Source organism: Pelmatolapia mariae, linkage group LG17 (assembly GCF_036321145.2).
Source record: "Pelmatolapia mariae isolate MD_Pm_ZW linkage group LG17, Pm_UMD_F_2, whole genome shotgun sequence".
Taxonomy (NCBI): Eukaryota; Metazoa; Chordata; class Actinopteri; order Cichliformes; family Cichlidae; genus Pelmatolapia; species Pelmatolapia mariae.
The window spans coordinates 38538542-38560669 of record NC_086242.1 but is presented as its reverse complement, the minus strand read 5'-3'; the positions used below and the strand labels follow the sequence as shown (position 1 = coordinate 38560669).

General features: G+C 39.5%; 1 protein-coding gene across 2 annotated transcripts; it reads right to left on the bottom strand.

The window, feature by feature from the left end:
* Window positions 1–3640: 3640 nt before the first annotated feature.
* On the bottom strand, window positions 3641–21239 carry sult4a1 (sulfotransferase family 4A, member 1). 2 transcript variants are annotated; one of them, XR_010091304.1, is made up of 8 exons: window positions 20890–21239; window positions 16392–16522; window positions 13428–13508; window positions 12813–12939; window positions 12604–12698; window positions 11469–11607; window positions 6765–6845; window positions 6530–6638 (listed from the first exon to the last, which is right to left on the bottom strand). XR_010091304.1 is itself a non-coding variant. In XM_063460120.1 (7 exons), exons 1-7 carry the CDS (start codon window positions 21056–21058, stop codon window positions 6526–6528), a joined length of 855 nt encoding a protein of 284 aa, XP_063316190.1. In that variant the 5' UTR covers window positions 21059–21239; the 3' UTR covers window positions 3641–6525. The 2 variants fall into 2 exon arrangements, 1 of the variants encoding a protein (XP_063316190.1); XM_063460120.1 differs by lacking the exon at window positions 6765–6845 and having other exon boundaries at window positions 3641–6638.
* Window positions 21240–22128: the final 889 nt, after the last annotated feature.

Here is a 22128-nt window from a genome sequence, read left to right as displayed (position 1 = left end):
TCTCAGTCAGGACATGCTATATTATATTTAGATGGAAACTAGCGAGCTAACTTCCTGCTAACTTCTAACTCTGTTAAGTTTAATAAATTCTGTTTTCATGGATGCCTGGATGTTAAACTTAATTGTTACACCTGGTAAAGCAGCAACGTTGATCATTTTGTTACAGATGAAAGAATTTAGACAGTTTTTAACTCTCAGTGATGCCGCAGTGATCGTTTGACTTATGGACCTGCAGCGGAGTTTGGGCCCAGACACGGGTAATGACGTCAGATTTAAAGACCGGATATAGAATCGTTATTGAAACTAATTAGCATGGAAAGAGATCTCAACCATTATTCATTTAAATGAAAGCAACAAAAAAGAAAAAACTCCTCACAAACACAAATAATCTTTACAAATCTAGATTTACAGTATAGTTCTGGAACCAATTCTCCAATGTCTTGAAAATCATGGCTGAAAATGTGGGATTACAATTGGTTTTAAACTGTAGCATCCTAACATCCTAGTCCTGTACAAAAGTTTTGAGCCACTCCTTATTTTTTTATATTATGACAGGAAAATAGGAAATAGGTGTAATAATTTCCTGACACATGCAAACATAGTTGCAGTGGATTCACCATGCAGTGCCATATGTTCATACTTCCATCCATTTTGGGCAAATCCCCAAGACCGCTGGCTGAAGTGCAGCCTCAAACCATGGTTTACAGATGACTGTAGACACTCACTTTGTACCCCCCTCCTCTCACCTCCTCCACAGGTATTGATGATGATTTGAACCAAAAGTGTAAAATTTGCATTCATCGCTCCATCAGACCCACTACTACGGATTTTCAGTGTTAGTCGTGTGTATGTTGGCATCCCGCTGTCATTTACCTTTTCTTCTTCCTCTCTTTTCAGTTTCCCTTCCCTAAGAATTCCTTCTTGTCAGTCACCCGTTGACACCATTTCTGAAGAGGCGACGGAAAATAGTAGATGAATCATGCTTTTGAACCGACGCATCTATTGGGTCCTGCTATTTATTTATTTATTTATTGTACACAGTCGGTTTTGGAAGAGAAAATAAATTGGTCAGATACAAGGACTGGACTGAAAATGAATTAAAACGCAACCAATGTCCAAATAAAACCTTTAAATGGTCTAAGGAAGGCCAGTTGCCCAAGACCACTTTAATTTGAATGAAGTCTGTCTCCTTGGAAACAAAAAATAAAGAAATGAGGGCCATTGAGTCAAAATTATAAAATATTTTATAGGGTCTTTTTTCGTTCCTTTTTTTCTTCACTAACCCTTCCTCATTATATACGAGCTCTAATTATCCAAAAAGCGTCTCTTCCACAGGCACAAACACCAGGACACATTTAAAAATTGATCAATATTTAACAGAAAAGCTCTCACCCTAGTTCTCAATGTTGATTTTAAAAGAAGCAGTCGTTCGGCTGGGTTGTGGAGCTGCTTGTGGTATGTCGCTCCCTCAAGCACAAAGCGACTTCCACATCAAAATGTCACCAGCAACAACAGCTGCTGCTCCGGTGATAGTCCTTTAAAGTAAACTTTCCCCAACTCTCCTGAAAGCACACACATGCATTCACCCACAAAGTGTTTTTAATGAATAAGACAGTGAGTTGGGAGATGGGTAGGAGATGGAGGAATGTGAGGTTGGGTTTGTGCTAGTGTGTGTGATTGTGTATGTGTTAGGGAGGTGGCGGGGGGACACAAAGAGCTGATATTATAGGAAGAAATCTGTGTGGGAAAGACAGGCAGTCAAACTGTCAGGCGTGAGCGCTGAGACGGAACAAAGAAGAACAGTGGAGACGATTACAGTGGCGAAGCAGAGTGACAGAGGCATGGCGCACACTGATGAAGATGAAGGGAGAACGGGAATTACTCCACCACGCACAGATGCCAAGTACACCAACAGAGACGCACACGCTCGATTGATCAATGCCAGAGAGGAGAAACATCCCGATACAAGGCCTCGTATTCTCATTAGGCCTTGTGGATGCAGAGTAATGACTTAAAACCACATACACACCACCCAAAATATTAGCAACCTCTTTTATAGTCCAAAGGTTTTTTTTATACCCTTATTCTTAGTAAACATCTGCAGGCTGCTGAGGAAAACAAGAAATAAAACATAGCACAAAGTAAGCCAGTGGGCTGTAGCAGAGGAAGAACTAGTGCCAGCTAATGCAACAGAGGTGAAACAAATACCGTCTGTTAGACTGACTTGTTGTCTGACCGGGCCACACAGCCACTCAGCCTCATTTATCAATGTCAGCCTCCTTTCAGATGCTTTAAAAAGCTTCTACTGCCATCTTCTGGAGGATGTGACACAAGACAGTCCAACTTTAAAGACCCATCTTTGTGAGCCATATCTTGATGTTATATTAATGATATCATTTAATTTAACTAAATAATAATATATGCACATTTAATAAGTTGATATTGTTTTAAAGAGGTCAAAATATTCTTGTAAGGCTGATTTTAACTTTCTGATTTGCAGTTTTGATTATTTTAAGGCTGGATTTTGGTGACCCCATGACTCTGGAGGCTTCCCATGATGCACTGTGTGTTTCTTCGTCACTGACCTTTTTTCACTAATAATCGTTGGTTATTATTAATGTCTGGCTCTCCTCCACAGCCAGTGTCTTTTGTCCTGTATTGCTTGCCACACAGTCAGCTGGTTGCAGCAGACGTCTCCAAACCTTGCTCTGCTGGAGGTTTCTTCCTGTTAAAAAGGAGTTTTTCTTTCCTACTGTCACCAAGTGCTTGCTCAAAGGGGGTCATCTGGTTTGGAGGTTTTCTGTAATATTGTAGTATCTTTAACTTCCCATATAAAGTGCCATCAGGCGACTGTTGTTGTTATTTGGTGCTGTATAAATACAATTTTAATTGTTTTGTTCTGTTTTATGATTTCATGGGTTTCATGTAAGGCATGTGGCATCCAGCAGTGAGATCTGCAACATCAAAAATGGTGGTAGAAGCATAACTTTAACAGGGGCAGATGATTTTGAGCCAAGAATATTTTTGTACATGCAGTTTTTATGTCCTGTTCACCACAGAAATGAAAACTTAGATAATGTGTTGCTGAGTTGTGGGACTTGCTTTTGGAAAGAGTCAGCTTAACCTGCTGATGGTCTTTCACCTTTATACCAACTTTACACTGGCTAAGAGTTGAACAGCAGTCATGATGGCTGATGTAACATCCATATATGTGATATTTACTTGACAGTGAACTTCAGAGCAGCAGCAGCACAGGTCCACTGACCCCTGACACATGTGTAAGTAACACTGTACCGGAATTTATCACTTTTACCTGTTGCCAATTTCCAATCACCATTTAATCTAACAAGCATTTTTAAACATTTTACCAGCTGACCTTAAAATATACAAAAATGTCTGTTTAGAACCTAAAAGGCTCGATGCAGTCATTAGGAATAATGTGTCTCACGTGCTGAAGCCCAGTGCTTTCCAGATGTCTGTGGTCAGCCTCTTTTTTCAGAGCAAAAGTTTCTGAGCAAACAACTGAGTAAATGATTCTCATTCCCCATTTGTCCAGTAACAATATCTTAAAACTAAACTTTTTTTTTTTAAATAAATTGCATTATAGCAATTAAAATAAAGACTCCCCATCCATCGGATATCACATGAAGACATTACTTTATTAATAAACCAGCAAGCAAAGCATGTCAAATACAATAAAAGGATGTCCTGAAACAGAGACAGGCATGTATAAAAACCTCAAATAAAAAGATAAGTGGAGTTGGGCTTGCTAAAGCCTTGCCAATGGTTGTAAACAGTGTTACAGTAGGAAATAAGAACAATGAAAAAACGAATGTGCAGAGTTGTGCTGAGGTTGTAGTGTACATCCACACAATAAAGACATTCACATGTGTCAGGTAGAGCGCAGGGACTAGTCTGCATGAACTACTGCAGCAACAGAGCATGAGTAGGAGTAGAAGGTGCTATACTGTTTGTAAGTGATGCTCAGGTTGATTCCAGTCTGACTCCAGTTAGACAGTGGTGCTGTTGTGGCCCTACACTGAGTAGCAGAACACAGTTAATGCTGGTTATGGGTTAATATTCTGCCCACCCCTCTTAAACCTGACATTTCTGAGAAAAAAACATTTTTCCTGTTCACTGTGGTGGTACAGGCTTGATTCCCTTTGTGTTCCCTTCTTTGTAGAGAAAAAAAACTGGTTATATTTTGTGCGTATGTCGCAACAACTGGCCCCACACATAAGATCAAATGCGTGGGATTAGCAGGGGCCAGTAGGAATTTACGATGAGTCCAACAGATCTGTGTCCCCAACACAGATTTTTGTCAAAGCTTAAAAGTAATTTAAAAAGAAATAATGCACTCTAAATGATCCTTATGCTTCAGCTCAGCTCTGGTGTATCAGCTCTGTTTTACCCCCCAGGTGACCCAACATCAATTACGATGCCCGAAACTGCCTTCAAAACACGACATATGCCAGTGAGTGCAGCTCCCCATTTAGACCACCAGAGGGCCACATTCCATTACTTTCAGCCAAATGCTTGTAAACTGCAGATAACATAACTTCTTCTTTAAATCCAGTATTGCAATTCTTTTATGTGATAAAAGCTGTTTTAGATGAATTTGATGGCATAAATATCCATTTATGTCAATGTTTCCAGACCTGACCCAACCACTACTGTGTGGATCTAGACACAGTCAATGAATTTGACGGGGCCCTGATGTACTCAGGTGACATGTTTGAGGATTAACAAGACAGTTGTCCCTCTCCACATCTCATACACACTCACATCAGACGTGTCCAAATATTTGTGGCTGATGCAGAGCAGAGCCCTCTAATCGCTAAGCAGTTTTAAAAAAAATAATTGTTGAACTCACACCAAATGTATGCTGACATCAGGAGGATGGCTAATAGTTGCACTGTAGTGAGTTTTACTACTTTTACCAGGACACCTGCTGTAAATACCCAGATTTCTGCCTTAATGACAAGTTATGCTTTCAAATTATATTAGTGGAATAAAAATGTCTTGCACAGAAAAGCTGACATTGTTCTATAAATTAAGGCTTGTATTCCCCCGTGATGCAGAAAGCAAATGGTTTATTTGTTTTGAATCATGTTGAAATCATCGATATGCTTTCCCCTGACTCGGCCTCAGTCCACCCTCAGTTTCAAATCTGGGAGCAGATTTAGAAAACATTACAATGCTTTATATAAGAAAGCAAGGTAGCAGCTGCTGGCAGTGAGACGAGAACAACACTGGACTTTATTTATTTACAGAGCTCTTATTGGCAAACTTCATGGGAATATTGGATGTGTCTTCTTGCTTATATTTCAACTTCACACTAAACTTGGTACCAAGACTGTTTAGTCCTTTAAATTTATCACAATAATACCAATGTAGGAAAATGCTGCGATAAATCGATTATGGACATTTGTATCATACTTGCTTCTTTCTGATTATTATTTCTGTTTCATTCAGTTTCTATCTGTTATCATTTTATACATAATTCAAGAGGTTTCTTTATATTATTTTTATGTTGTGAGTCAAAATAAATGTTTTCATGTGTGTTAGAATCAGGGGGTCCTTGTAAAAGAGAGCCTGCTCTCAAAGCCTTCCCTGTTTAAATAAAGGTATTTTACATAGACCACAAATAAAAGATCTGGCAGACTGCGTGATAAATATGTTTACAGTAAAAACTGGTCAAAACAGTTTGTGTAATCTCAAAGTTGTTGCTCATGAAGAAGTTTTTTAGCATTGTAGCTCATCGTTTTGGTTTTTTCTAACCCATTTCCAGAAATACGCTGCTGCTGCGCCTATCGACTGTCCTCACACAGTCCGCCCGGCTTACCTACAAGTTGATGGCGAGCACTATTCGTCTACCTGATATTTTTCATCGTTATTTTAGCGGAGACCAAAACAGAGCTTATGTTTATCAAATGGCCACAGCGATAAATGACTGTGGCTCCTGAATATTCTGGACTTATGGTAAACATACAGCTCTTTGACAACATCTCGAGGTCGTGTCCATAATGCTGCCAAAAAGTTGGTGGTTCAACTAGTGCCGACTCAACATTGTTAGTGTTGTCCTTAGCATGTTTGAGGACAACTATAACATGACCCCAGGTCGTTGCTTTCCCCGTTCATTTCCAACGTTTTTCATCACAAATATCTGCATACAGGTTAAATTCCTGTTATGAATCCACTCACCAAGACTTCAGTTCAGTGGCTGACCCTAATCTAGTCGATATATACTATAAACATACACAGCAGTGGAGGTAGGGGCTGAGGGAGATTTGGTTTAACTATTGATTTAAAAAATTCGGTAATCTCCACAACAGTGTGACTTCTGATTTCTGCTGACATGGGATTGCATATGTGAAAAGTCTTTTAGTGTGAGCTCACTGTTAGGTTGAACTATTGAACTTCAGATTGACTGAGGGAAGATGTAGGAGCTTGGGTTTCGACAGGAAATGAGCTAGCATAGATAAGTGAGTCGGGAGGCGATACGGAGAGATGGTCAGGCGTTCCTCACAGGCAGAAGTCAAAGGTCAGGTCGGACTTCCCCATCTTCTGTCTGTATACCGCATCAAACTTTTCATTCATAGACACGGTGAAGATATCTTTCCACAGACCAACACGACCTACAGGGAAATGGAGCGTAGTTAGGATTTTAATAAGCACTCTCTTTATTTGTGCTCAAAACACCAAAACTTATTGAGCTTATTTCTGCTGCAGACTGAATGCAGCCCGGCACGGCAGTGACTCACCAGTTGCAGTGTGTATGTGACAGATCAGACTGACTGTCAGCTCTCTAACCTATAGCAGATCAAACACCAGACTTCCTTAGACTAAAAGGAAAAAAACAGATGGAAAAACATAGAACAAAAACAGATGACAGAAACTGTAAGTGAACATAAAAAATGAAATATACACATAAACCAAAATGATAACAAATAAGGAAACAAATGTAAAACACGTACACTCATGTGAAAAACTATGTGCACCCTTACTGTTTCTGTAGGAATGAAGTAGCTTCAGAAAGCACAATTACAAAATGACAGATCAAGTATGGCTTGTTTGAAAAAAGCCTATTCTCTCTAAAAAGAACTTGACCGCATTTGCAAAGCTTTCTCTGAACAAAGGACAACAGATCTGGAACAACGTCCTTTGGACAGAAGAGACCAAGTGGAAATCCTTCAAGCATAGCAGTGGAGAGGTGATGATTGGGTTTGTTTTGCAGCTACAGGACCTGGACTTGTTGCAGTCACCGTGTAGACTTCTGTACCAAAGTATTCTAGAGTCAAATGTAAGGTCGGCAGCTAGAGCGTGGCCAAAACTGGGTCATGCAACATGAAAATGATTGGAACAGAAAAGAGTCAAGGTCTTGCAATAGCCCAGTCAAAGTCCAGAGCTCAACTCGATTGTGGAAGTACCTTAAGATAGATATGCATAAACACAGTTCCTCCAACCTCAGTGAACTGAAACAATGACATGAAGGAGTAGGCCAGATTTCCTCAACTACTGAAGGGACTGGAGGTCACACAGAAAACAGGAGACACTTCAAGTTACTGCTGCTAAAATAGTTCTGATAGATAATAAATCATCATTTGACAGTTTTCTTTTTCATATGACTGTACATGGAACTCATGAAAGGTTCAATCAAAACAAACGCAGTCACATCCTGCACAACACTCCAGTGTTAAAACACAGTCTGCAGTGCAGGTTCAGACACACTGGTGCTATAATGTTTTCATCAGAATACATTATGTAATAATCCAAAAATATTCAATCACATAGTCATCTGTTCTTCTGTTCTTTCTTGCTAAAATGCAATTGGCACAACTCTCATTTTTAATTTAACCAAAACAAATTAAGTTAATGTCATAACTAATTTAACTATAACTTGGTTCTGTATTCAAACCATCGTCATTCCTACAGTTGAATCACATCATCTTGTTCTTTTCTGTGATCATTTTGATAAAGTTAAGCTTTAAATTCTTAGGTCCCAGTCACACACACCTGGAGATCAGCTGGTGACTACATCGAACCGCTGATTAAAAAATGAGAATCCCCCTACCAGCTGCAATCTGTTGCTAGCAGTTGCTGTGATTGATTGTCACAGAGCCTTGGTAGCTATCACCTATAACTGTCATAGAAGGCACTGACTGACCCACAAGCACACACTAACTAGCTGCTATGTGATCATGAAACTATGTAGTGTGTGAGGCAAACCGGAAACATCTATCGATGAAAGCTGTATAAATTTAAATGCCAGTATCAGCATTGTTAGCAGGCTCGTGCTCAGTGTGTATTTCTCTTTGAAACCATATTTTTAATATTTGGTCATATTGAGAAAACACCAAACCTTTAAATTAACTATCTTAACACTGGCACTTGATGCACATTAATAAACCAAGCTCATAATCCTTTCAGTCAAAAGGTTTTTCACAAATTTATAAATTTTTCACAGAACTTAAATTGTTTGCATTAATCAAACAATTTAACATTCACTTGTTTAAAACTCAGTATATAAATAATTCAACATAAAAGTATTTACCTCTCAACTCATCCAGCATGTATGTTAACATTTACTGATCAGAGGTGTAGACCTGATGGAGTGATCAGCCCATTTTAAATAATAAATTCACAGTTAGCTTAATGACCTACAATTCAGTTGTCAGTTTAAGAGAGTTTCATACAGTAAAGTTAATAAAGATGAAGCGAGTGATCAAAGCTCTCATTGTGATAACAAGGGTCACAATTAACAACAATCTTCTTATGGCATCAAAAACCTGCTTTCAGGGTTTGTCCAAAGAAGTACAGTGTCAGTTATGTGAACAGCATTTCCAAACCTGCACCCATCGAAGTGTAAAGTTCTTTGGGTGATTTTCTAACATTGTGCGCAGTTATGTAGTCAGTTAATTTCACTAATTACCAAGAGCAGCACAGAATAGAGGCTCAAAGATGAGCACACTGAATAAAGGGGCAGTTAATGCCCTAACTTAAATCATACCGTGTAAGTGCAATTTTTACACTGGTGTCTTTATGAAAACGCATTTAAGATAAATGAGAATCATTATGTAAAGGTGAACTTCTCTGTTAGGGGGGCTGTGTGAGGTCCTGAGGACTGAGACTCAGGTGGAGTGCAGGGTTTATCCTAAACTCTGTGTCTAACACCTGCCCCTTGCTATGTGAAGACCTACTGTCAAGTCCCGAGACACATGTGTTATAAATCACTGACTACATGAGTTAAAGTAGTATTGTGCACCAAGAGCTCTGAGTGACTGAATTACTAAGAAGCTAATGTTAAGTAGCCTTTGCTAACCTGGAGTGTAAAGTATTGACTATGACTCTGCGTGATGATCTAAACTCCTGAAACAGAAAGGTGTTTCTCTTCATAAAGTCCTAATCTCATTGTAATGTCATTATAGTTTACATAAGGAACAACTCAGATGTGGATGTATTTAGCTTGTATCAGATTATTAGTCCAGCTGTGAGATATATTGTTAGTATTAGGTAAATTTGCATGGGTAAGCTTTTGCTCTGTTTGCTACAGGTCAGTGACCTGAGACTGGTCTGCATACGCAAACTCTTGCAACATAACTATGGTCTCCAGGGACATTAATAACTAACCAACACAAATCAATTTAGTTATCTCCCCTTAAAAAACGTTGTCTATAAGCTCAGTGTACATTAAATAATTTATGGTGTGTTTGACTTTAGGAAATGTGTAATCTGCAATGCTACACATTTCCTTTGCAGCGGTCAAGAATTATAGTCAGTGATTTAGTTGTTGTCTGAGTTTGTCTGCACTAGTTTGTATTGAATTATTTGCATCCTGACCTCTATCAGCTACACATCTCTTAGTGGGAACAGAATGAAAAACAATGAAACTGCTATAAACAAAAAAGTTTGAACACACCTACATGGAGCATACAGAAATCGAACTACACAATATTGTAGTATCACCACAAGAGTTAACAAGGAGGTAAGCACTCACTGTAAGAAACTAACAACTCTCAGCAAACAGCTCAGAGCAAAGGACCAAAAAGATCTGACCCGGCTGCTACTTTCTTTAGTAGCATTAAGTAGCATTAAAGGGCAGTGATTTGGAAAGATATAATTAACTTTTCACTGACGTGAGCAACACATAAAATTCCATTCTCCTCCACTGCTTTGGGCATTTGGCAATCCTACCACGATGAGCTTACCCAATCTTCTACCAGGAACTGCATTTGTTACACTTATTCATGGAAATGTAAAGTGGGCAATGTCCTGGAAGATTTGTGTTTTCCTGGTACTCTTTCTTGTTTGCAGCATTTGTTTGAATTTGTTCTTCACCGGTAGGAAGTCATTAAAGTGTCTTGTATACTCTCCTTATGTTTTAGGCACTAAGACATATAATTATATCATGAACATTTCAGTAGGATATAATGTGATTTTTCCAGGTATTTTACTCTTCATACTACTCACAGACATAATGTAAACAATGGGAGGGATTGCTTTAGGTTTAGATGCACAAACTCAGAGCAGCAGCACCAATCTTAACAGTAGAGTCTGATATTCCTGCACTCCATTACTCTGCATACTCACAGAGATATCAGTGGGGGTGGAATGGACCCTTTGGTGGGTCACTTCTGGCCTACAGTCTGTGGACCCCTGTTCTAAGATGTTACACAGCCACCACTGGCGGTGACATATTACAGTTGCCTGCTCTGTGCTTGGATTTTGTAAACCAGCAAGTATGTCCTGTTTTTATATTGGTATTTATGTGTTACCCTTAGCCCCACTTGGAAAATAGTCCAAAATAATACAAATAATAGATAAAAATATAACATCAGACACATTTCATTTTCTCCTGATTAATCAACTAACATATTGCATCATATATATACAGGTAATTACCATACATACAGTTAAACTGCCTATTTAGAAGACTCAAGGAACAACCTCCAGAGCTGGAAAATGAACATCGAAATCACAAAAACTGCAGTTCCCTTTATTTGCCGATAGATAAGATCCCCTCTTTATAAGAACTTTAGCTGAGGTGAATTACATCCACCTGGATATTTGAGTTAGTGGCCTTGATTAATAAGTGTCTGTAGCTGGTTCTGATAGGCGTCTGCTAAGATGGGTGTCTTCACTGTGTTTGCATGATTTGACTAATTATGGCTTGCTGTGTGAAGATTGTGTTGCAGTTTTGGTGAGTGCATTCAATTGCTTTATTAGTCTGTAACTATTTGTGGGGGTTTTTGTTGCACCCATACAGTTTATGGAGACAACTTGTGAATATAGCTAACTAGTGTTAGCTCTTAAATTAGCACCGCTCCCTCTACTCAGAGTGTAGAGTCCTAAACCAACGGATGATGTCTCAGTCGGTATGTGCATGTTTTATGCTGTCTATGCCCAGAACAAAATAAGTCAACTTAGCAGATGAAAGGGACTGAGCTTTCCTTTCCTCTCCCGCTCACCTCTGCACATGGACAGTGCCTCTGAGTTGCAGCACTGCTCAATGAGCTGGTTGCAGCTCTCCACCATGCCTTCCAGCTGAGCCTTGTCACAGGAAACACCCAGGAAACGTGCCAGTTGTTCCACTAATGTCCCCAGATCCTGAAGAGGAGAGGAAGAAAAATCTATGAAAGCAAATGTAACAAACAAACACAGAGAAAATGTTTTGTTGTTAAAATAACGCTAATGCGTGATTCTGCTAGAGAAAACACACAGTTACCCTACGCTTACTGTACACGGTCTATGGATAGAGGAACAATAACTACGAACAATACAATTGTTCCTACAATTGTAATCAATTAAGGAAAATAACTGCATATACAGCAAAATGATTCTTCCAAAGGGATTCTTGGAGCAGCTTTCTGATGTATTCATGGATGTTTGTGTTTCCTCCTGGATTGTGGCTTTGACACGCATTAATCCTCCCTCCCCCTCTTTCTGTTGTCCGTATACCCTCGGTGTGCTGAAGGTTGAGCCTCCATGCATCGTGAAAAGTTTTCATATCGTGACATCAGTGACATTGAACTCGTTCAGATTACTACTCCAGCTGGGTACCTGATGAACGGTAGAAATGTATTTGGATACTTGCAGCTATCCTGTGTGTCTTCTAAGGTTGGTCTGCCTGATCTTAGAGTCCTGACGTACTGTTTTATCAATCAGTAGCTGGTGCCTTGAACCTCTGATGTTATTTATGCCCTTATGCGTTGATACAAGCTGGTAAGTTTCACGCCCATAGAGCATAAAAAAGAGCATAAATGTCAAATAGATAACAAATTAATGTGAAATATCAAAAACATATTATATAAACATATTTTTATTAAAATAGATTTTTGGCTTAGTTGGAAATATTCAATGCTTCTTGATTTTTATTCTATTGAGTTCCTTAGTCAAACTACTAAGAGGGCAAAAACTATGTTCAAGGCCAGAATGCCTGCTCAGAAAATCCAGGCACCATAGGAGCAATTTCCCCCTAATTTACTGCCTACGTTGCACACAAACTTCAGTAAAGTCATCTGTCAGGGGCAGACAGCTGGGTGTAAGTTTCCATGAACTAGCAAAAAGATGCTAAAAGGGCCCACGAAACAGTTGTGATATTACCTTGTACATGTCTTCGTATTTCAAGAAAAGGACATTAGAATCCATACGGTGTTCCCAAAATTCCTGAACATGTTCAAACCAGGAACCATATCCCACTATAAAGGAAAAGTATCAATCAGTGAGATACAGGGACTCGACAAAACAGGACAGGGCTTCTATGGAGTGGATTACATGAAATGTCCAAATCTTCTATTAATCTATATACTCACGTTTATCATTCATGAAGCGCCGGCAGAATTCCTGGAAGGTTCCCCGGTAGCTCATGGTCCTGAGAGAGCGGTGAAACTGGTAGTAGGATACCACCAAATCCTTAGGGTTTCGAGCCATGTAGATCACCTGGAAGAGGGCAACAGTACTCGCTGTAAACAGGAAGTATAGATTTAACCCAGTATCACGGCAAGGCGTGTAACAGACACGCTGGTCCACCGTGTCCATTTCATGGACAGAAGTTGCATTACCAGCAGTGGGAGATAATATATTTAAAGTCTGTATTGAGCAAAAGACGTATGACGTACATTTCAGGGTCCTTAAATGCCAGAAACAATAAAGCTAGGCAGCTAAAACGTATCAACATGTAAGAGTGTTAATAATGTCTAAACACTGTCCCGTGATTATTTTCATGTTGGCTTGAAATGGAATATCTCCATCTGATGTTTTACTGCAACTCCTGCGTGCATGTACATTTCACACTTTGGAGAGTATTTGACTTTTTGTCGTGATACTAGGTTGATATATTACCTCTGTGTTTTAGTGAAATAAAAATGACTGCTGAATCTCCCTGTTTACTTGCTGATTTGATGAACTCAGCCTCTTAGAGAACTAACCTTAGCCTCCCCATTGTGCATGGCTGTAGGGAGGAATCGATAGGGAAGATGGCTTTTGATCAAACGAGGTGACGCCAGCTCCTGTGAAAGACAAACACAGTGAATCTGCACTGAACTATTCCCATCATATCCTACAGAAAACTTGTGCAACTCTGTACATTTGTCCAAGAAATCTGCAGCTTCGACACGACTGAAGTGTTTGAGTTTTAGCCAGTAAGGTGTCTCATATAACATTTTACGACCCTGGAAGAGGTCCTACAAAAGTTCCCCCAATAAAAATCTTACTAACACCAGATGAGGTCATTGTTACTGGTGGTGAAACAAAAACAAACCAAAGAGCAGCCTGATAGACAATAACCTTACTGCAGCATTAGCATCAGTTTGATGGTGCTGGTCAAACATAGAGACCAGTACCAGCGTCTCCTTATGTTGTAGATCTAAACAACACGTTCTCACTCCCGAGTAGAGCAGGGCGATATGACCAAAAATATTTATCACGATATACATTTGAAAATTTGCGATAACGATAATTGACACTAGACAAAATACTTTACAACTCCACAACTTTATTAGTGCAACAAAAAAAAACCATCAATTTATTTTCACTTAAACAAGCAGCTGTTTTTTATGTGCATTAAAGTTATATAAAAATTTAACAGTGCAAATGCAAATTCCTCGCTGACAGTTTAACCAAAAGGCATTTCCAGTGGAAATTGGCCGACATATCCTCAGCATAACCATGTATAATATCCACAAAACTTAAAAAGAGGTTATACACACACAATACGGTAATATTATGTTGAAGCACGGTACGTATCACTCCGCGAGGCTCCTGCCTACGATAGCCGTAATGCTCCGACAATCCATCAAGCTGTGCGGGTTCGTAGCTTAGCAAAGTCGCACTACAACATTTGACAGATTTTCGAGCGCCGTGTACATAAAATCGTTTCGAGGTCAGTAAACACAACCAGAATTCATACATAAGGCACACGGGATTATAAGGGGCACTGTCGACTTTCAGAAAAATCAAAGGATTGATTTTAAGTGTGCCGTATTTTCCAAACAACACGGTAATAACGACGGCCCGCTAGCATGCTCTACCAAAAATAGTGCTTTGTGGTGTATCTGACGGACGAAAGCTAAACCAGTTCCACACCACTGATGTTGGAGCATTTTTACAAACTAATTCTGGTTCATCTGTTTCATTCAACGATCCGCTCTCTGTCGTCGCCATGATTTTTCTGCCATGTGCGTATGAAAACAAAGGTACTGCGCATGCGCGTTTTACCCATATTCTATCGCCATATTTCATTTTCTTATTGTTGCCCAACATTATACCGGTATTACCGTGAATGGTATGATATGGCCCAGCCCTACTCCCGAGGCGTAATATTTTACGCTAGGTGACAAATCGTCAACATGTTACACTTCCAGGCACCCAACACGTTCACACTGCAGGCGAAAGCGCATCAAATCCGACTTTTCTGACCCTATGCGACCCATATCCGATCATGGTATGACAGTGTGAACGGCACAAATCCGATATTTTCAAATCCGACCTGGGTCACTTTCATATGTGGTACTGAATCCGATACATATCTGATGTTTTAGAAAGCGACTGCTGTTTGAATGTTCATGTCGCATTAAATCCGTCTTTTACGTCACTGACACAAGACAGACGCCAATTATCAGCGCCCGAGAAGCACCCGAGAAGACATCGTGAACGCTTCCTGGCCATCCTGTGTAGATGTTAGTGAAACTGTTGGGAAGACAACGTTGGAGAAACGTGAACATTTTATTTGTACTGTATAATCTGCAGATTCTGACAGAAATCTGCAACTATCCTTTGAAGCACCGCTCCTCTAAAACAGCAATAAGCATCATTATTAGGCCATATGTAAATAACAAAATAACTTTATAACTTAAAGCAAAATTGGGAAACGTAAAGTCCGAAACAAGTCTTTATATTAAGGGCCATCAGTCAAACAATACTGTTTGGTCTGGGTCTAAACAGAGCGCGTTGTGTGTGACGTCTTGCGCATGCGGGCCGCTTTGAGGGTTCACACTAGAGAGCGTTTGCTGTCACATTTTATTTGTAGTGTGAACAAGCAGACAAAAAAATCGGATTTGATCAAAAAATCGGAATTGAGCATTAAGACCTGCAGAGTGAACAAATGACGAGATCGGAAAAATGAGGAAATATGAGAACCGTTTGGAATCAATCCACACATGTTCGTTCATTTTCCTCAAATCGCTTTGGAAAACACTATTTCACGTCATTACAGTGCTGGTTAAGGTTAGGGATAGGGTTATGGTTAGGGCTGGAATACGAGGCTGGAACGTCTTTTACCGCGGGACCGTCATTCTACTGTATTTCACCCATAACCCGGCGCGTACCTTAAGAACGCCGAAGGTCGCCTTTCGCGTTCCTCAGGAACACCGTGGGACGTGACAAATCGTGAGTGAGAACGGGCTGATCTAAATCAGCAGTTAGTTCGTTTTAATGTTGTCATAATGTAATCCACACAATTATTCATTCCTAAATCTATAGGAATAAACAGATATATGCCTGTGAGGAATCTATATCCAAGGGACAAGATTTTTAACTTTCAAGCTTCCATTTGTAGTCTCAGCTCAGTTAATGCAAATAAACAGTCTGTCTGGGAGGTAAAAGTGGGATTTCATTTGCAGTAATGTAATTTTCAAACTTTTGGTAGTTATTTGATGACTTTGCTTTTTATTACCTTTTCTAAATTATCTGCATTTATAAGCAGTGATAGGTGCACATGACAGTAAGTCTTGAACCAGTTACCCATTAACATGGCTACAGTGGAAGGCTAAGTTAGCAGACTAGATTTTGCATTGTTTTACCAGATCGAATAACTTAATCTCATCTGCTGCCTTAGTTCTAAATTGGTTATGGTGCTGAGTGTCTGCTACTGTGATGTCAGTGACTCACTCTACCTGTATGATGTCCAGTCCAGGTTGTGGGTATTCTAAAACAGGCAGCTGTTCATCAATGTTCATAAGGCCAATCTCATCAGGGTCTGCTCCCTGACTCACGAGATACACAACTTCCTGAAGTAGACTGGTGCCTGCAATGACAGAAAAGACAATCAGGGGACAATGACAAAAGTCAAACTGCAGCATGAAACAGTGAAAGTTGCTGGATCCACAGCTGATGAGCTTGGATTAATTCAAACTAACTATTGCCTAAAGACAGAGGTGGCAAATTTCTTCCTAGGTACTGCAGCACAGAACACCCAAACACTCTTTGAGGTCTTAATTCATCCATGGGAACTCAATGAGTCAAATGTAAAAGTGTGTGCGTCACTAAAAGACATCTTGGAAGAAATTATTTACTGTTTCCACTTTTTCAGTCACCCTAATCAATTACATTGTAACCATTTAATCACTAGTTACAAAACATTACCATTCTCACGTTATTAATGTCTTATTTGTTGCCAGTCCAAAGATTTATGGGCAGTTTGGCTCTTTTGGTTTGCAGATATGCTTTGATGTGTCAGTCCAATCTGACATGGTGCACTCTGATAGGCCGCTGCAGATCACACCATGTGAAACTTGAAGGATGCCTCTCTGTTAAGCAATGGAAAAAGTCAGCATTTTAACACGGTGCGATCAATTCATCCCAGCTTGTTTCTTAATAACTTAAAGGCTTGCCAGTGTTCTACATTACAGGGTGATATGAACAAGACTGACTACTCTCACTTTCTCACTCAGAGGAAAATTAAGTGAATAACCTCAAGTTAGCCACATACTGGCTTTGAAACCTAATAAATTGCATAAGAAAGTTTTCCAATAAAAGCTTTCTCGTTCTAAAAGAAAACTTTTATAACACATTAGCAGCAGTTATGGAGTGTGTTTCACTCCTGAAAGGGTTCAGTTGTATTTGATAGATGAAAAAAATCATTTGCGGCTTACAACTAAAAGTTTAAAAAAAACCTCTACTAGGGGCCTGGGATACAAAGATTAACAGAGAACACTGTTCTCATAATAACTCTGAGATTCAAATGATGGATGATTTTTACACGTATTCAATTGCACAACAGTTTGGGGTCATTTTGAAAATCTCTGTTTTCTGTAAGTACAAAAGAATCACTTTTTTCATCTAATTTAGCAACAAAGAATGAAAATAATTTATCAAAAATCCTAGAGATTCTGCAAAAAAATCATAAAGAACTCATTTTTATGGAAAGCATTAATTTGCCTGCACAGAGTGTATAAATCAGCCTAAGCAACCTAAGCTTGAATGCAGATCATGACACATTAAACAATATAAAATAATATAAACTGATTTTGTTAACTGAAACACTAAGTCTTGGTGAAAGATGAAAACTGGAGCCCATCATGTGTCTGGATTGCACCAGCAGCAATGGCAATGAGTTCATTATCAAACTGGATCCTCATTCTATGATGTCATTCTGTCATGCTGTGATAACTGCTAACCAGGACGGGTTACCAGTTTATGTTTTTAGTACAATGCGTTTAAAGGTTGAGCATGTAAGCAGCCTAATTTTGACAAGTGCTTAATGTTTCAGTCACATATCTGCTGTGACTGAAACATTAGAAACTGCTTGGAGCAAATACTTCATGCTCACAGGCGCCTATCGGGCACCTTATTGTCTGCACCTGGGGTACCAGAAGCTTAAAACAAGAGTCAAAAGCAGAATAAGCTGTTTGTCATTGCCAGAGAAGATTTGACAAGCTTTTCATAGGCGCAACTCACGTACTCAACTTTGCATTTTCCTTGCAAATGTTGCACGATTTTGGGGGAAATAAACAGGCTCTCCAATGATATAAGATTTACTGCCAAGAAGCATTGTGCTGAGTTTGTGTTATATTATGTTTGCTATTATATCTGTTTCTTTTTTCTGGATGCATTTTTGTTAAATTTTGATCCAGATCAGTAGCAGGTTTTAATTTAAATACATCACAATGCATATTTCCTACCTCCTTCCTAGTAAAAAATTAAAGTCCTTATCTTTATTTCAAATTCTTCACTTGATTATAAGTGAACATATGGAACACATGGTTAGCATATGGATATTATGTTTGGAAGTTTCACTCATCATATGTTTAATATGAGACTTTGATACTGGATTCCCATAAAGCTGATGGAAATGCTAGAGACAGATTAAATAAAGAAAGACCAACTCAATGTAGCAGAAACTGAGATAGAGTTTCTAAATGGATGGAGCATACAGCTGCAGGATACTCAGGAGCACATTGCAAACTCTCCCAGCTCACCTCTTTCAAACTCTGCTGGTTTTCCAGTCTTTCTAACTCCTTTGACCATGTGTTTAGAATTTTTGCCTAAAGTTACCTAACGCATGTTTTAAGGAAAATGAACAGTCATGGCTTAAAGACACATGTGGTTTAAAAAGGGGAAACAAAATCCCTGATAAAAGTTCAATATGTTTGTGGAGCCAGACCTCCTGATTGCACTAACTTCAAGGATGTGCAAGTATACAGTATGACACATGAAACAGACCTAAGTAATATCATATTGCTCACCCCCTCCCTTTGGTTTATGGAGTGCTGCTAATCCTATTGGCTAAGATGATCACATGTAAGCCAATGGCATCATAGCTCTGCAGCATCTCAGCCATGTGGCCTGACATGTGCTTTCTTTCTCCTATGCACCAAAAGACTACAGAAATATAAAGCTTGTTTAAGCTTAAAAACAAAGATTGCTTGGATGCACAAAGTTGTAACTGGTTAAAATGAATATTTGCAGAATATTGCAGAGAACCTCAGGAGACCAGCTGCATGCCAAGGACACCACGTTCAGCTCAAACTTGCACTGTTTTGGTGTACAAATGTGAGGGATCATTCCTGATCCTGCTGTGATAAACTTATGAAAGGGATCATTCTTGGCATCTGTGACTGCTGTTCCCAATAATTTTAGCTCTGGTGACCTTATCAAATGTCACTGGCTCTAATCCAGGGGAAAAAAGCACTACTTTGAAATCACACCAGTGTTCTCTGGAGATTTCTGAGTCTGTGCTTCAGTTCTAAGTGAGTGTGTTGGGTTGTTGGGTGTATTTGTAACTTCTGAGCCATTATCACTGTATAATAGGCACTAACAAATAAACTAATTTAATGATGATGTGCTGAATTTGTAGAGTTCTTCTGAAGTGTTCCTGTGACTGTTTGGTTTGGTTTTTTTTAAGAAAAGTATAAAGAACTCTCTTGACAGCACACTGGATCAAAAAATGTTTGACATTGAACAAAATAGTGCAGTGGCAAGATCTGAGAAGACATGTGCTCCTCTCAAGTGCCTCTGTGGCTTACAGCTATCTGTAATGCTCTTCTATGCATCCATCTTTCCAGATGTACACTGTAGGTGCGTATAGGGTGGTTAAAGAGGCAAAACAAAATGAAAACTGCCCTTTTTAATATGTTATTGGTCTAGAGTACCGTTAATCGTACATTATTACATTTTTCTATTTTTATAATGGACTATATTATTATAGCTAAAGCTAATTATCTTTATGTAAATAAGTCTTATGGACAAGAACATTAAAATGTGATGTTTCACACACTTTAATGAAGCTGTAATAAAGCAACAGTTATGATCCCAAAGTATTATGTATAGCAGTATAACTATATTTTGCTTATAAAACCTTTTTAATAATAAGTAAATTTTTCCTCAAATAAAGGTTCTGCTTCATTGGCAAATGCATTTATGATCAGATATTCTGATTCCTTTGGGCCCCATCAACCACCCTGTGCGAAAAACTTTCAAAACATCCCCGATGGTCACCACCCTGTCCTTTGGGTTGCTTTCCTCTGCTGTGCTACATAGAAATGCAACTAAACTCTGAATATTCAAACTCCTTCTGGCCTTCTGCAAGCACTGCTCCAGCTGCCCACCACCTGTCACATGACCGGACCCACCCAGCGCACAGCAGGGCACGATGCATGCAGCAGCGCTGCGCAAAGACACTCTGAGGATAGATGTAAACACCAACTTCTAGAAGAGCTCATGCGAGTGAGGTGGATGATGAAGGCCACAGTAGTTGTGGAGGCTGCACTGATGTGTTTCAGCCAGCCATTAATCGATCTAATCAGTCTGACTCATTTATTTGCTGATATTTGATTATGAAGTATGGGCTGCTGATGCTACGTGTGCATGCTTGATAGAGGCCTATAAAAAGTAGTTCTACTGCACAAGCATCATAAACAGATATCGTCATCCACCCACTGCAATAAAGTGAACGGATTTGCAACTCTCACGATACCGTGATACCTTTTGCTACGCAAAATGAACCCTGTGACTGATACTAGATACGGGCTACCTGTGCATTCGTGTTTTATTCGTGTTGTTAAACTTTGACAATAACAAGAGAGGCCTGCAGAAACTGCTGCAGTAGCGAGCAGCAAGAAATGCGAAGACACGAAGACACTCGTGCACAGGGTGATGTGGTGGCTCGTTTACCTGACTTTGGGTACGTGACGATCCATATGTCGCTACTTCTAAGGGAGAAGTTGGCGATCTCCTCCATCTTTCCCCTGCAGAAGGGCGGCAGCCGCACTCCATCAAACTCGAAGTATTTGCTCTCAAACTCAATCGGCGTGCTCGGCGTATCTGCCTCGCTCTCGGCCATCGTCGAAACGAGCCGCCAGTGCAGGAAAAAGAAAACGCGCACACCCACGTGAACAGCTTTGTGTACGTGTGGTTTGATGTATTTAAAGGTAAGAAGATGATGACCGTGATGAGGTTGCTTGAAACAGCGCTGCTTTGCGTCGGGATGCTGTGGCTCGCGGCGGAGGGCGGAGGAGTTGACCCTCAGCCAATGGCGCAACAGAGAAGTGATGTAATACGCGTGCATGAGAACCAGCATCAGGACCACTCAGCAGGCAAGAGGATGCGCGCGCCCTGCAGAAGCAAACTCGTTCCACAGACAAAACAGAACTATTAGGCTATGAGGCTGGTGATAATGACTGCATGCTGTGTTGATACAGCGTGACTTCGGGTACAGATTGAATGGAGCCAAACACAAAAAAGAAAACCTGCTCCAGAGCGCAGTGACCTGAGACTGGTGCACTAGCACCCCTCTCAGCAAGACAACGACCTAAAGCAAACAACCAGAACACTTCTGCAGTTATTGCATGATAAAGTTATTCAATCTGTGTGGTTAAATAGGACCTGATGATAGGTTATAGATAATTTCCATCTAATATGGCAGAGCTTGATTGGATCTATCAGGAAGAATAGGATTAACTGCTTAGATGCAGGTGTGCAAAGCCTGTGGAGTCTTACATAAGAAGACTGAAAGGTGTTACTGCTGGTAAAGTGATTTCTAGAAACTACTAAATTATTTAAACGTGGCATTTTAGTTTGAAATTTTCTTACATTTCTAAAAAATAAAAATTAAAAAAAAATTAAAAAAATTTTTGGAAAATAAAGTCAAAAGAGAAATGCCTAGCCCTTTGTGAAACATGCATTCACATTTCATCTGTCAGTTTTATTCCCGCAAAGAGCAGATAAGACATTTCAATCTTTTAGTTCTATATCTTTTCATGTTACCATTGTGGATTTATCTTCAAACAAAAACATTTTATCAATAAAAACGAATCCTAAAACACAGTGAAATGATTTCAAAGAAAGAACTTTCATATACTGTTAATGTTGCCCATTGTCTTTTTTAACTTATACTTTGTTGTCACCTTTATT

Bases quoted from the DNA above. Each gene is read 5' to 3' on its own strand.
- sult4a1 (XM_063460120.1), bottom strand. From the start codon at position 21,058: ATGGCCGAGAGCGAGGCAGATACGCCGAGCACGCCGATTGAGTTTGAG. The intron at 11,608-12,603 runs GTAATATCACAA...TCTCCTCTTCAG, and splicing joins AATACGAAGACATGTACAAG to GATCTGGGGACATTAGTGGA. The intron at 6,639-11,468 runs GTGAGCGGGAGA...ATTTCCCTGTAG, and splicing joins GGCACTGTCCATGTGCAGAG to GTCGTGTTGGTCTGTGGAAA.